At 40.6% G+C, this 16,996-nt stretch overlaps 1 protein-coding gene across 1 annotated transcript in view; it reads left to right on the forward strand.

The window, feature by feature from the left end:
- The window catches only part of prex2 (phosphatidylinositol-3,4,5-trisphosphate-dependent Rac exchange factor 2), a 547,559-nt gene that overhangs the window by 432,692 nt on the left and 97,871 nt on the right, over positions 1-16,996 (forward strand). Inside the window, 2 exon segments of the mRNA XM_028803602.2 lie at positions 1,494-1,637; positions 7,932-8,046. Coding sequence (XP_028659435.2) covers positions 1,494-1,637; positions 7,932-8,046 — 259 coding nt within the window.

Below are 16,996 nucleotides of genomic sequence, written 5' to 3' on the forward strand. Positions count from 1 at the left end.
CCTTCTGATGTCAAAACATTCTTTCCATGTCTACTCCAAGGTGAACTTGTCACCTACATACAGTCCCATTATATTCAATTTTATCGATCTGTTCATGTTCTTCGGCATATTCCAATGCTGAGTTACAGGGAGCTTTAGCCTGTGCTGGAAACATAAGACACAAACACCTGGAATGGGCACCAGACTGTATGGATTCAGCATGAACATTCCAAGAAATTATATCTGAGCTTTTAGAAAAGCATAATATCCATCAGTCTATCTATTGCTTAAAATCTGTTGAACATTTCATAAGAAAATTGACTGTGAGGAGCTAGAGCATATCCCAGCAGCCCAGCACACAAGGCAAAAACCAAACCTGGATGTGACACCTGTTATCCTAGAGCTGTTGATAAACTGGCAGGCCACAAGGGCAAATCTTACCCTAGATACTAGTCAAAGTCCAGAAAGTTGCAACCAACCCAATACATAAGCAAGGAACTGAAGTTTTAAGAATTAAAGCTGGACTTTGGATAATGGTATTGGGCACTAGGCAGCAACCATTCCTGCACAGTGCAGTCCATCATGAAACCCACTTATGACGAATGTGTGCACTCCACAGTGACATCGATCAGCCACAGGATTCAAATCTAGAACACTGGATCTGTGGGACAGTGTGTAACCATTGTGTCACCACGCATCCCCTACTTCTAGATATGGAGTAACCTCATAGGCAGTGGGGTAATACTGACAGAAATATTAAGAATTTTAGCATAAGTTAAATGCCTTCTTGGACTAAATGGATCTTATGTTTTCTTTTAAAGATACAGACAGAGTTAGGTGATACAATAACTTTAACAAAGACTGCCTGAAGTCTGACTGGAACAGAAATTCATGCTCTATCACCCATCAGGCAAAAATTAGTAGGCAGCACAAGGTTGTCAGCACCAGTGTTTTGAATTTGTCGGACTTGCATGTAATAACGCAGGGGATTTCTGTTGCAGATCAGTGTAAGGCCAGATAAAAATTCATAGGTCAATACTATTTTGTAGTCAACCTCCATCAAGACTGAACAGGCATTATTTGATGATAGGTGTATGTCTGCGTAACGATCCTCAAGAGATTTTTTTGCGTTAGCGGCGCTAACCTAAAACTGATCTTGCCAAGATTAATAAACTGCTGCCTGTCACTAACATGGAACTTGAACTGCCGAAGAGCTGTGAGACAAATATCCAAGATGCTCTCCATAAAATATATTCAGTTTTGTAAATTTGATTCTTTGAGGTCTAATAGAATTTAGATTTTGATTGGCCCATAATCTGGTGTTATACATAAGCCTTCAGTATAAATGGTTTTATTATGTCATTGGAAGTAAAATGAATGCTGAAACCATTTGGGTTTGCCTTATAATTCATAATGTGATTGCCATGAATGCAACAATTTTCTACTTCTTTGAGTTGAAATTGACATGCTTATACATCTGTACCACATTTTAATTTACATTTTTCTATATACAGATATGCCAATCACCTATCAGGTTGAAGGAAGTCGACAAGCACTAAAAGTTCATTTTATCCTGGAAAATTTTCACTTTGAACATCTTCCACAAAGACTGAAAAATGGAGGGGGCTTCAGAATTTACCCAGTTCTTTTTACACAAGGTACAGCATTTTTCCTTTTTTATTCGAGCCTGCCATAACTATTAATTTACAATTACTGGGCCATCTAAAAGTCCTGCGACATTTCTATGAGTTATGCTGTATGCCTTCAAATATGGAAGAAAACCCATTTTTCTTGATCAATTTATGTTATGCCTTAATGGGTCTTGTCTTGAACCCTTAAGGATTGCATAGCTTTACAAGTACATTAGTGGCATCACTAGATCACTCCCAGACTGGTCATTCTTCTCAGAGGCACAAAGACTGATAAGGATTAGGAAGGTTATTGGAGAACAATAATGTGGCAGGAATTCATTCCTTCACTGTTTTTAAACAAATTTTTATGTGATTTGGACTGTAACTTGTGTGCAGATTTTAAATTAAAAATTATTATTAAAATCACTCTGGAACAAAGAAAACACAATTCATTCAAGAATTAAAGAACTGTGATAAATGGAAGACATTATATCATTGTATACATTGTAGCCTGTAAAATTGCCCTGAAAAGCAACTTTTGCATAATTCCACATGCAGCTTCATTAAAAATAAAGGATTCTGAGTGTGTTGTATTGTATGAAATGGTCAGTTGTAACTTGTCGCTATTCTCAGTTGTTGTGACCATCTTAAAATGTTTTCTGTGTTCAAGATCTGGTCCAGGTCAGGTCAGGCCAGTCCTACGCTCTGGAAATGACCATCTATCTGCTGCAACCAGGTGTTACGTAGTGTCCCTTTGGCCTGGTCCAGCCGCTTGGGTCCTCAGCAATGAGGATCTTGTAAGCCGGATCACCTTTGGGAAATTGCGGGACATGGCCATAGTGCCGTAAATGACACTCCCTCACAATGCAGTTAATGTGCCTCATTCAGGACTATGTGAGCAATTGCTCATTTGACACAAAGTCAAACCACCAGTATCCAAAGATTCACCAAAGAGACACAACACCGAAGGAGTCCAGCCTTCATCTCAGGTCACTGGATAGCGTCCTTGTCTCAAATGTATATAGCAAAACAGGAAGCACCAGGTGTCTAAAGACTTGGACCTTCATCCTTTTGCAAAGATATCGGGAGCGCCACACCTCCATGCTCTCCCAATCTGTCTTCTGACTTCATAGGAAGTGTCACCAGAGACATGAATGTTGCTGCCAAGATAGGTAAACTTCTTGGCAAGGTCGACACTCTCTCCGCAGACAGCAACACTGCTGATGGTTGTGCCAAAGAGGTCATTAGAGGCCTGAATCTTGGTTTTACCCAGGACATTTGCAAGCCAAGACAGTTAGACTCCTTGCTCTGTCTCTCTAGAGCCCTGATCAGAGACTCTATTGACTCCACAAAGATCACAGCATTGTCGGCAAAGTCAAGATCAGTGAATCTTTCTTCACCAACAGATGCTCCACAGCCACTGGAACCCATGACCATGCACAACATCCAGTCTATGGAAGCACTGAATGGAGGAGGAGCAAGAACACCCCTGACAAACCCCAGAACCAGCTGGGAAAAATGCAGAGGTTCTGCATCCACTCTGCACAGCACTCCCACTACCAGTGTAAGGGCTGGCCATGATATCCGGCAAGTTCGGAGCAATCCACAAAGTCTCAGGATGTCCAACTTGAGTTTATTTACTGAAAAGTGTCTTATGCATTTCCATTAACTCTTGAAATTACAATAAATATTTAAGGCCACTATGTTTGTCCAATCAATTCAACAATTCAAGCTGCATATTCAGAAGGAAGCATTTGCTGCTCTCTGAAAACAGCCTTGCTTTAGCACTCTTAAAAATGACAGATTTTAATGTATTATTTTAACTGTTATTTAAGAATACTTCCGCTTGTATCACTTCTTTTACATTATATTTGAAGATGATTTTATGAATTAATAAAAGCTTGCCTCAGGCTGCCACTGCTATTGGTGCCATAAATTATTCATACCAGTTTTTTTTCCTAAAATGGTAACCTTTCAAATATTTAGTGTTGTATTATCTTAATTAGAGTAGCTGTTCAAAATACTAATAGTAAGCAGACAGCATTATTTTTTTTAAGCAAATGTAATCGCGGAGATGGTACTGAAATATTTACAGTGCTGCCATACAATATTGTTTATTGCATTGATAGAAGTAATCCATTCACTTGCCCCAATGTGAGCGTGCCATGAATACTCAGTGTGCCTGCATGCTAGGACTGAATGTCAATCGACTTCAGTCTGACATAAAAAACGTCTAATTTATAGAGTTTACGTAATGCCTATCAACTCGATATCTTCTAAATGACAGCTTGCGTCAGTATTTTATAGCATTTAAAGTATTGTGTAAAAGTATTTTATAAAGGAACAAAGTAAATAAATGATTTAATAGATTTAAACCTTGTTGGAAAAGAGGAAGGTCATGATTGGGTGGTTGGGGTGCTAGAGTGGCAACCCTGTTTAATATGATTTAGTTCCTTTTTGAAATAAACAATTCTGAGGATAAGCAAAAAATTGAAGGAACATCTGTCCACAAGATAGTTAGGCGACTTGGTTTCTCTTACACCCCTTCTCAATGTGAGCAGGGTCAGGAATGAACAGAAGACTTCCTGTTGCTCTTCTTCTTACTGTATGTAGGGAGATGACTGGAAGGTGCAGGGCTTCCATAGACGAAGTGGAAATGATGCCTAGGGAAAAAGAGGTAGCAGCAGTTAATGACTGTGTTTTACCCTCATTTTTCCCCAACTTTCTTACCTGAGCAAAGGCTCATGTGTGTGACACAGATCTTTGTTCAGGATCTGACCAGCTTGTAATTTTACAGCTTGTGGTTGTTGGTTTATAAGGTTATGGCTGCATGTGGTCTTTGGGACAAAAAACAACTCAAAGACTCCCTAGCAGTTTTACTTTACTGGTGAACTTGTAGTGGCATCAGCTAACTCTTAAGAATTACCCAGGGCACAGATCGTGGACCCTCCTCTGCAGCCAGGAGAGGTTGTATCTTGTCCAAGACAGACATGTAGTTGAGTGTAGCTGTGGCACAAATTCAGCGGGGCAGGCTGGAACGTGTCTCAGGCAAACGTATGGTAGCTCATTGTGTGAACGTACAACATGCATGTACCACAAAGATGAGTTTGTCTTCTTGGGTTGAATGAGAAATGAGGTGCATGCAAGCACCAGAAAAATGTCAGAAATCTCACCAAGTGCAAGTCACATTTGTATAAGCTTCTTTCGTAGAATGAACACCAACTCCAACAGCTGTGGTTGAGCACGAGCAGAGCAGACTGCTCCATACACACATGCACACACACACACACTTTCATAGTAAGAAGTGAGGCGTATGCAAGCACTGACAAAAATTAAAAGTGCATGCATGTGCCATCAAGTGTCTGTGGTTGAGTACTGTGAAATTCTTACTTGCATCAACATGCAACCCATTGTTTTGTCTTAAGTGGCCTGTGTCCCTTTATTATTTTGTTGTCATGTTGGTTTGAAGTGCATTAGTAAAGTAACTGTGGAGATGTCCTGCTATACAGGTGACATATATTAACAAAGGTAAAACATATTGATGTGCATTTTAATACTGCCTTTATACTGGAGAATTTGAAAATATAACAATCACTGGAAGAAACTCAGCCTTCTTCCATCTTGGTCCTGGGACAATCCAGCACTCCTAATCATAAAGCCTATTCATCTGTTGTAAAATGCAAAAAGTGAAAAAGGTCTGTACCTGTAGCCTCTTTATTATGAAGAAAAAATGAAAAACGGCACTAATAATAGATAGTTTGGGAATGCATGCACTACACAGTTCAACTATGCCCTTCTTATCTACTAGGAGCCTGAGGGACAATAGTATAGAACAGAACAAACTGTAACTTGGGATGGATCTGGTAATGTTTCTCCAGATGCTTGATGGTAGGTGAATCTCAGAAAGGTTGCAAGTGAGGCCACAGAAGATAGATACTATCTTAGTGTTCCTACTGGTCAATAAAGAGCGGTACATGGTAGCAATCTGACTATAAGAGATAAAGTTGAGGAAAACTGGTCTGTGGCCTGTCTGGAGGCCGCACACAGTCTCGGAGTAGAACAAGTGGGATCATGTTTCCTTTTTAGATTAGGCACTGCAAAGGGACTTAACCATTCAAAGACTATGAAAGGCACAGTCCTACATTAATTTCATGATTGCTGGAGAGGGTCAGCAGGTTGATGGCCCCATGACTTTTTAGACCTGCCCATGTTTCCAAAAGTAAAGGATGAAAGTGGCCCTGGCAGACAGAAGGTGAGTTGAGCAAGGACTGACTGGCGGGAAGAAGGAAAGCCAGCTCAAAGCATATGAGAGAGAGACTTAGATGGGATTTGAAGATGACCGTGTTTACTGTAATAAGGTGGGCAAGTGGATTAGCCACACTACCTGCCTCACAAAGTTAAAGACTCTTACAGGGAGGCCCAGAGGGGGAGCAAGATTTTGTTTGTTATTTATTTTTAACTAGTTTGTATACCTTTTCTATGTATCTCCGTGATGATACGGGTTCGACTCCATGCTCCTGTCTTGCATCTGGGAGCCCTTGAACCCATCACCATCGGTAATGTTACTGATGAGCACGGCAGTGAGGCAAAACAATAGAGCAAGGGGGTGGTGTAAAAGGGTGTAAGAGTGCTTTTATTAAAATTCAACAAAACATCAATCAAAAACAAAGTGTCCAAATAAAGAAGTGCAGTGCATCAAAGATCATTGAATAAATAAATAATCCTGAGAGGAGGTTAAAAATCCAATAAATCCTTTAAAATGAAGTTAAAACAATGCTGGAAGCAGTCTCTTTAAAAACAAGCCGGTGGCTTCTTTTATCTGGCGGCTCTCCTACTTCTCCCATACGTGCTTCTCAACAGGGGAGTCGCCCTCTCAGCAGCTGACCTTCTCTACTGTACAGTTACCTTCCGTTCCCTGGCTCCATATGGCTTCCTTACCGGACCGAGACTTGGGTTCCTCAACAGCCAGCTCTCTCACGCTGAGGCACACCTTCCCAAGACTCCCGCTTCCATCTCGGCTTTACGAGGCCAGCCGTCCTTCATCCCTGGTCATTCCAGCTCCTTGTTCGCTCAGCTGGAGCAACTGCTTCCTTCTGTCCCACCAAGTGTCGGCCAAACACCACTGCTAGGGCTCACTATCCAGCTGCCTTGCTCACTCACTCACTCACTCACTCACTCACTCACTCACTCACTCACTCACTCACTCACTCACTGCTTCCTGCAACCTCCGTCTCTTTTCTCTCTTTTTCCCTAGCCGCCTCGTGCTTCTAATTATGAAGAGGACGTGGCAACTGTGGCAATCAGCAGCTCCTGGGAACAATTACGGATGTGGGCCGTCTCTCACCTGTGCACTTAGGTGAGAAACTCCCACATCACAAATTCCCCAAGACCTACTTCAGCCACACATCCACGCCCCCTCGCTAAGCCGCGAGTGTGGCGATTATTTATTTAAAACTGGCCTTCCTGATGGGAGCTGTGGACCCCGCAACACCACAATCTCTTCCTTATTTAAATAATTTGAAATAGCCGCACTATGTTGGTATAATATGCCATCATTCTGTGTAGGAAGGATCACAATGAGATTATCCACAGTAGTTACTCTGGTAATTGAATTGATTTCTTTTCAGGATAATATTTAAGCATTAAAATGTGTTGGCATGGGAGCACAGTAGTAGCATTGCTGCTTTGCAGTAAGGAGACCAAGGATTGTATCCCAGGTCATCCCTGCATGAACTTTGCATGTTCTCTCCGTGTCTGTTTGGGTTTCTTCTGGGTGGTCCAGTTTCCCCCCACTGTCCAAAGACATGCAGGTTAGGTGAATTGGCAATGCTGAATTGGACCTGAAGGGTTTGTGTGTGTCTGTATTTGTCCTGTGATGGACTGGTGCCCTTTCCAGGGTTTGTTCCTTTCTTGCACCCTATGCCGTGACCCTGGTCTGGATTAAGCGGGTTACAAAATTACATGACATTTAGAGTGTGGCAGGTCACTTACATGACTAGCTCAGATGCTAGGTAATTTGTTCTTCAAAGTACTGCAATATCACAAAATCTTATGAAAGTGGGCTTGTTTTGAGTATTATAAAACATTAAGTATGATAAGCCCTTTCTTCTGATATATTTCTCTAAAGAATTATAAGTACTGTATGTAACCCTACATGGTTATTCACTACTTGATTCCACCAAATTTTAATGTAATTTCCTTTTTAAAGTGCCTTTCCATATAGCTTTATGTCAGAAACTATATGGAGAAATGTCTGATGAATTAGTTTATTTAACATTTCTAATATATACATACTATATTCATTTGTCACCTTTTTTAAAGCTTTGGAGAGTATGGAGGGATACTATTACAGAGATAATGTGTCAGTGGAAGAATTTCAAGCCCAGATAAATTCAGCTTCTCTGCAGAAGGTCAAGCAGTATTATCAGAAGCTCAGGTAGGTGCTTAAAGGAGTTCTTCTTTTGTTTTCAGGGTGTTGCACTTCAAATATACAGTGCATGGTGTTATTATGTGAGACTGTTATATATAAGTGGTGACAATTTAATGAAAATAAATAACCTAATTTTGACATAACAAGAAGCATTTTTGTTTACCTCTAAGATATACAATTATAGCAGAAATTTATATTCACTTATTATATTAAACAATCATTTTGGAAAATATAGGGGCAGCACGGTGGCGCAGTGGTAGCGCTGCTGCCTCGCAGTAAGGAGACCCGGGTTTGCTTCCCGGGTCCTCCCTGCGTGGAGTTTGGCGATTCTAAAATTGGCCTTAGTGTGTGGGGGTGTGTGTGTGTGTGTGTGTGTGTGTGTCCTGCAGTGGGTTGGCACCCTGCCCTGGATTGCCCTTGCGCCCTGTGTTGGCTGGGATTGGCTCCAGTAGACCCCCGTGACCCTGAGTTCAGATTCAGCGGGTTGGAAAATGGATGGATGGATGGATTTTGAAAATATTGGATAACGTTTCTTGCATCTCATTGTAATATGTAATTTGCAGCTTCCCCACCCATGAACACTTGTGTTTTGCTGACTTTGTACATTTGCTGCAGGCGAAATGGTATGCAAATCAACCCATTTCTTACAACCAAGAGGGATTAATTAAACCAGCAAATCATTTTTGTAGCATTTTAACCTTGAACTATGTGTTTAGGATTTAGTAAATACTGGCTTATCCTGTGATAGGGTGTAACTATGAAAATTGGATTTGAAAGGGTGATGGATGAACAGAAAGATTTAATTTTAGCTGTTGCTGGAACTAATTTGATAGCTGGGCATTGAAATAACCCATAAAGCATTCCAGATCGAGCACAGGGGGATTACTGAAATGGAAGGGTTTATGTCCAGGAGCAAGCGATCATTCAGGTTATCTTATACTATTAACTGTATCCACTTTTTTCATGTATTTTTGTCTAATATAAGAATTAATGTGTGTTTACTGTGTAAATATCAATGTTACATCAAAGTTAAGAAGAAAAGTATAAAAGAATAAAAAAAAAAATTCTCATCCCATGAGTCATATCATGTAAAGTCATTGATATAATGTAAAGTACATTGACGTAAGCAGGAGTTACCTTGAAATTAACATGAATTTTTGTCTTATTACTGATACACTCTTGAGTCACTGCACAACATTATGCCATTTTACAACAATTATACTGTGATTTATATAGCTCAGTTTACGTATGTTTGGCATTCTGTACTGAATATTTTAGTGTTATGTCCTATTCACTCCACATTTATTAACTAAAGTGTTTTCAAAAATGAAAGGATAGAGGCCCTTTTTAAAAAATTGCTGAAGTCTCCATGAAATAAAATTTCTTATCATTTTTATGAAAATAAATTTTTGTGAAAAAGTTTTAGTTACATTTTGTTATGTTATTGCAAATTTTATCAGTAAATCTTACCCAATTATCTGCTAAAAATTTAAATACATTTTTTTTGTTAGTTAGGTGCCACCATGAGTGGCAGCCTTTCTAGCAGCTCCGTGTAAGACTTTATCTTTCTACCTTTTTCTCTATCTCTCTGATCACTCCTACCACTTTTTTATGTGGACTCGTTTCCTGGACACTTTTTACTACTTGAACATGGATTTTTACACGCTGAGACTCATCTATTCAGGTAGTCAGCTTCTAGCGCTGACAACAAGGCCTGTGCCGGTGTGGTTCCCTATTTACCTGATGAGGTAAGAAGGCCATATTATGGCAGCAGAGCCGGCGCTAAGCTAAAGGCTAAGCGGCTAGTGAGGAAGTGACAATACAAGCCTTTGGTGCCGTCTGTGGTCCTGGGAAATGTGAACTCATTACCAAATAAGATTGATGAACTGGCTGCGCTGGTGAAAAATGTCAGGAACTACAGAGAATCCAGTTTATTGTGTTTTTGTGAAACATGGCTAACAACTAGCATCCCAGATGCTAACGTGGAGCTACCCGGGTTTAGCACAGTTGGAGCGGACAGAGATGCAAATACCTGCGGGAAGCGGAAAGGAGGAGGACTCGCTCTCTATGTGAATACAAGGTGGTGCAACCCTAGACATGTAAACATCAAAATCTCCACTTGCTGCAGGGACATCAAACTGTTGGCCGTAAATCTGTGTCCCCATTACTTGCCCAGAGAGTTTGGACACGTCATTGTTGTTATTGTTTACATCCCTCCTCACGCGGACGTGGAGATAGTGTGTGACATCATCCACGCCGCTGTTGCTAAACTACAAACAAAGCACCCCAATGTGGTTGTGCTAATCTCTGGAGATTTTAACCATGTGACGCTGGACAAAACATTACCTGCCTTCTCCCAGTATGTGGATTGTAACACCTGGGGAAATAGGACTATTGACCTACTCTATGCAAACGTTAAGGACGCATACAGTGCCACCCGCTGCCTTCGCTTGGGAAAGCAGATCATAACCTGGTTCTGCTTCAGCCTCACTACAAACCAAGAGCGAGGGAGCTACCTACAACCACATGCTCATTCAGGAAGTGGTCTCCTGAGGCAGAGCAGGCTCTGAGAGACTGCATTGGAACTACGGACTGGGATATCCTGCAGGGGTCACATAGTGAGAACATTGAGGAGGTTGTTGACTGCACTACTGACTACATCAACTTCTGTATGGACATTTTAGGTCCAGTAAGAACAGTACGCTGCTATGCTAACAACAAGCCATTACAAGTGACATCAAGGGCCTTTTGAAACAGAAAAAAAGGGCTTTTAAAGGCGGTGATCAGCATGTACGTGCAGAAGGAACTCTGAGTCCAGCTCAGGGCGGTGAAGGAGCAGTACAGGAGAAAACTGGAGCAAAAGTTGCAGAATAACAGCATGAAGGAAGTGTGGGATGGGATGAAGATCATCACTGGCTGCAGCTCAAAGCGGGATGCCTCCATCGAGAGAGACAGGGAGAAAGCAAACCTGATGAACAACTTTTTTAGCAGGTTTGACCACCCTAACCCACTCTCACTCTCAACTCAGAGTACTGCATCCTCCACCCATCCTTCTGCTGATACAAGCATAGGAGAGAGTTTCCCCCCACCCACAATTACAGCAGCCCAGGTAAGCAGAGAGCTGAGGAGACTTCGTGCCAGCAAAGCAGTGGGTCCATTTGGAGTATCACCACAACTGTTGAAGGCCTGTGTGTTGGAGCTGGGGAGTCCTCTACAGTGCATCTTCAACCTGCGCCTGGAACAGGGGAGAGTCCCAAGGCTTTGGAAAGCATCTTGCATCACCCCAGTCCCAAAGGTATCAAGACCTGGTGAGCTGAATGATGTCAGGGCATTGATGACATGTGATGAAGACCATGGAGCGGCTGCTGCTTCACCACCTTAGGCCACAGGTCTGCCACGCCCTCGACCCTTTGCAGTTCGCATACCAGGAGAAGGTGGGAGCAGAGGATGCCATCATCTACATGCTACACCGATCCCACTCCCACTTGGACAGAGGCAGTGGTGCAGTAAGAATTATGTTTCTGGACTTCTCTAGCGCCTTCAACACTATCCAACCTCTGCTCCTTAGGGACAAGCTGACAGAGATGGGAGTAGATTCATACCTGGTAACATGGATCATGGACTATCTTACAAACAGACCTCAGTATGTGTGTCTCGGGAACTGCAGGTCTGACATTGTGGTCAGCAGCACAGGAGCGCCGCAGGGGACTGTACTTTCCCCGGTCCTGTTCAGCCTATATACATCGAACTTCCAATAAAACTCGGAGTCCTACCACGTGCAAAAGTTAGCTGACAACACTGCTATCGTGGGCTGCATCAGGAGTGGGCAGGAGGAGGAGTATAGGAACCTGATCAAGGACTTTGTTAAATGGTGCGACTCAAACCACCTACAACTGAACACCAGCAAAACCAAAGAGCTGGTGGTGAATTTTAGGAGGCCCAGGCCCCTCACGGACTCTGTGATTATCAGAGGTGACTGTGTGCAGAGGGCACAGACCTATAAATACCTGGGAGTGCAGCTGGATGACAAACTGGACTGGACTGCCAATACTGATGCTCTGTGCAAGAGAGGACAGAGCCGACTATATATTTCCTTAGAAGGCTGGCATCCTTAAACATCTGCAATAAGATGCTGCAGATGTTCTATCAGATGGTTGTGGCGAGTGCCCTATTCTACACGTTGGTGTGCTGGGGAGGCAGCATAAAGAAGAGGGATGCCTCACGCCTGGACAAACTAGTGACAAAGGCAGTCTCTATTGTATTCATGGAGCTGGATAGTTTGACATCTGCGGCGGAGCAACGGGCACTGAGCAGGCTCCTGTCAATCATGGAGAATCCACTGCTTCCACTGAACAGTATCATCTCCAGACAGAGGAGCGGCTTCAGCATCAGACTGCTGTCACTGTCCTGCTCCACTGACAGACTGAGGAGATCTGTCTATCTATCTATCTATCTGTCTGTCTGTCTGTCTGTCTGTCTGTCTGTCTGTCTGTCTGTCTGTCTGTCTGTCTGTCTGTCTGTCTGTCTGTCTGTCTATCTATCTATCTATCTATCTATCTATCTATCTATCTATCTATCTATCTATCAACTTATGGGTGGCAACCTACCCTGACAGCACAAGGCTGGAATTGCCCTGGGCAGGGTGACCATGCCCTGCAAGGCCCACTTGTGTATACACCCACAGAGGGTCAATTTGGAATCAATCAGCTTTACCAGCATATCTTTGAAGATGTGTGAGAAAAGCAAGATTATCTGAAGAAAGCCCCCCACAGAATTGTACAGAACTTGCAAACTCTATATAGTGTGGAATTTGAACGGAGAGATCCAGACCCACGAGATGGTAGCACTACTCACTTTGCTACCATGCTCCCCACACAAATACTGTATATTAGGGCTTAGAGAGATAAATTATCACAGAGTTTGGTATGTATTATATTTAATGTATTTATTTTACAGGTTTATGCAATATTCTGTGGCCCGAGTGACATCATTAGACTCAATAATTGGTTATACTGTTCCTGCTGTTATAGCGTAGTCTTTCACAACACTGTGGAGAAATTTAATCTTGCTTTTTTAATCGAATTTGCTAAAAATAAACATTTTATGATTCTGAAGTATAATTCATCTCATGTCTGACTAGGCCATTCCATACTTCCATTATTTTAAACCATTATATTTGGGGACAAGTTTAAATTATCAATACGTCAATCACATGCCCACTTTGAATTTTAAATTCTTAGTTTATTAATCAAACACCTGAAATGCATTGTGGATCTTTTGCCCTTGTCACTAAGCATTCAGTATCTTTTGAAAGGTGCTGGCTGTGTATTCCTCACCTGTTATGCTGTAGACTGTTCTGGGAGTGCCACTTCCAAAGCAGGTTTGTTTGGTCACATATTGCCTGTCTAGTTTGTCCTTTGAAATGCATCACATTTCTTATTGCTGCAATGCCGGTAGTATATTTGATCCTTTTGATAGTTTACATCAACAAAGGAGTATGTAGTGCACAACTTTAAGCAGATATAGAAGGTGTGTCTCCCATTGATTAAGGAAACATGTTCTCTGCTTAGGGCTATTTTACGGTCAATGTTCGGGAATCTAAGTGAAAGTTCTTGTTTCCATCACTTTTTAAGATTATCTAGAAATACTGTATATTATAATGGAAGAACTGGTATAGTCCTGAAATGCTGTACAGTGAACCCTCGTTTATCACGGTTAATCCATTCCAGACTCTACTGCGATAAATGAATTTTCGCGAAGTAGGATTCTTTATTTATAAATCGAATATTTTCGCAGTTAGAGTATAGAAAACCTATTTATGACCTTCTAAATACGTTTTTTAACATTATTAGAGCCCTCTAGACATGAAATAACACCCTTTAGTCACCATTACACTCGTATTACCCAATACAGTATATTAGACAAAATAAGAGAAAATAAGACATATTAGATGTTACAAATATCATATTATTATTATTGTACTGTACATTTAATTACATACACACACAGTTCTTACACACAACCACTAACCTATGAAGGCATGACCTCAGTAGGAGGGTCTTCAGGTGGTGCAGTATCTTCAGTAGGTGCGTCGTTGTCTTCTTCCGCTGAAGGAGTACTAGGAGTAGGCAGTGGGTGTCTGGGTGCGCGGCTGAAGAACATCTTGATAGGCAGTTGCTGGCGCTGTCTTTTCATATGCGTGTGGAGGCTTTTGTAGGGTATTGCCATCTTTGATCATATCCAAGAGTTTCACCTTCTCCTGGATGGTAAGCATCTTCCTCCGGCGCTTAGTTTCATTGTCAGAAGGCTTAGAAAAAGCAGCACATTTAGGAGCTATCGTGGGGCTTAGATAAAAGCTCTCAGAAAGCGCATGCGTAGTGACATAAGCATGTATGAGAAAAAATCGCAATAGAGTGAAGCCGCGAAAGTTGAAGCGTGATATGGCGAGGGATCACTGTATTTGTTTTATCAATTACAGTAACACTTTGTGGTTGATGGTGGAGGATTATTAAAGTGAGCTGGGTTGCTTTAACACTGTTGTAAAATCTCTGACTTGCATATGGTTAGAAGTACTTGGTAATACTATTAAGGAAGTATTTTGAATTTTAATGAGTCAATCTGATTGTTTAAATGAAGTTGTGCAAAAAAAGTAATCAAGCGTGTCAAAAATATTATTCTAAGATGTTATGTTGCGTTTTGTAAATTATTTTAATAAATTCATAAATAATTACTGTAAGAGTATAATTAGGTTGTTTTTAAGGACTGATTGGTTTGAGAATGTTATATTCTTTTAGGTTATTTGGCATTATGTTATTTTATGTTATAAATTGCTTCCTTTGGTTTTTTTTTGTGCTTTTGTAACAGTGCAGTGAAAAATGACTCCAAATCTGTTCAGCTATTCCCTCATCGTTTTCTTTTGCACTGTCACAAATGGCACATATGCTAGTTTCAATTTATAAGTACCTTTTTGTTTTGACACCAGTCTACAGAGAGCCTAGTGTGGCAATTCATGATCAGTGCCTGTTAGAAAAGGTACAATTCCTTCTTGGTGAAATCAACTGCAGATTAATAAACCTGTCTTACCATTGCTATGAAAGTAAAATCTCCTGACTTTTCAACTCCAATGTTAAATATGGCCTTAACACAGTTAAATACTGGCTTTTAACCCAGTATGATATGTTGGCTATCTGTATACTTTTTATTAAGAATCTCTTCAGTTCTTATGTGTTTCTGTTTCATTTACCCTTTGGTTTTGTGTGTCTGATATGCTGGGTTTTCTTTTTTTTTTTATTGTATAGCACTTTGGTCAGCCTTGATGTTGTTTTTAAAGTGCTTTGTAAATAAATAAAAAAAAAAAAAATTGTCATCAGATTCAAAAATATCCATATTGCCATTAAGCTATTCTTGTATCCTATAAATAGTTGTGGAATTCTGGGATATGCTTGTTGCAGTTTTGTTTGCTTCTGATCTTGTTGTCTACAAACCATTTTTTAAATATATTGTTAATCACCTTCTGTTTAAAAGTAAATCAAATCAAATTCTTCTTTAATTAGTAGGAGATGCGAAGATCAAAAGTATTTTAGCATTTGTTTCTTTTGTAAGATTTTAATTCAAATAACTTCTATAGTTATTACAATTTTATTAAACTATATGTATTGTGTGTTATATAAACTTAAGTTCCTTAAAGCACAAAATTCTTTTTCTACCCAACTGGAGATATTTGGTTTAAAAGTATATGACAATGTTAAAAATCTAAATCTTAAACAGTCAGAAACAAATAAACAGGCTTATGCTGAACTGGAAATCAGGAAAGACACACAAAATATGATGTTGAACCCCTTGTGAATAGCACTGGCCTGGTCTCCTTAAATACTACACAGCAAATAAGTCCTTTGGTCACTGAAATATTTTTGTACTCTTCACTTCAGATCTCATCATTTTTAATTCAGATGTCTTGTGTATATATTTCAGTAGCTAGGTAAGACTATATAATGACAAATGTGAGGGCATGAGTTATAGCTTAGTTTGTTACAGTGGCACAGTGGTAGCACCGCTGCCCTGCATTACGGACAACAGGGTTCATGTCGTAGATCCCCCCGGCGTGGAGTATGCATGTTTTCCCTGTGTCTGTGTAGGTTTCCTTCAAGTGCTCCCATTTTTTCCCACAGTACAAAGACATGTAGGTAAATTGGGGAGGCAATTTGGCTCATGATTTGTGTCACAGATTTTTAATTCTCATGCTTGTTCCTGCTCACACTACAAGACAGCTAACTGAACTTTCTGACATGACAAACTTTTTTTCTATCGTACTAAAGTACAATTGTAAGATGTAATCAGGCATTGCAACCCCTCTCATACTGCTCGTGAAATGATGGCTGGTGAAGCTGAAATTCGGGGCTGAAAAAGAAAATCAGTCAGCGACTGCAAATCGGGCTTCAAATCATGGCAAATATTGCACAGTGCATACCCAGCCTTAGTGAATTGCACATAGGACACTCTTTTTTTTTTCTGCTTGGCTGTGTGATTGTGCCCTGCTTCTTGCCTTATACTCAGTGTTGATGTGATAATCACTGCCTTCCTGTGACCCTAAACTGGGCGGATTAAATGTATCCTTCAGCACACGCAGGATTAAAAGTATGCCTGTAACTTTTTTCCGCTCTTTTTATTTAATTGAATGCTACACAAGACCTTAACTTCTTGCTCACTAACTGCCACCAAATGGTCAGAGCTCATGTGTGCCCTATGTTACAGAGCAGCAGGAAACGTCCTTTAAAAGGCAATAATTGTGCTAAATAAAGTAGTAGTTTTTTTTTTTAATAAATTTCCATAGTAACACAGTGAGTCGTATTAGTTTTTCTTTTAAAATAGTGCAGGTATTACTTTGATTAAATAAGTATTGCTTAAGGTTTACTTGTTATTTTAAAAATAAATGTTATGTTTTCCAGAAATGATTTCT

Source organism: Erpetoichthys calabaricus, chromosome 6, assembly GCF_900747795.2.
Source record: "Erpetoichthys calabaricus chromosome 6, fErpCal1.3, whole genome shotgun sequence".
Lineage (NCBI taxonomy): Eukaryota > Metazoa > Chordata > Cladistia > Polypteriformes > Polypteridae > Erpetoichthys > Erpetoichthys calabaricus.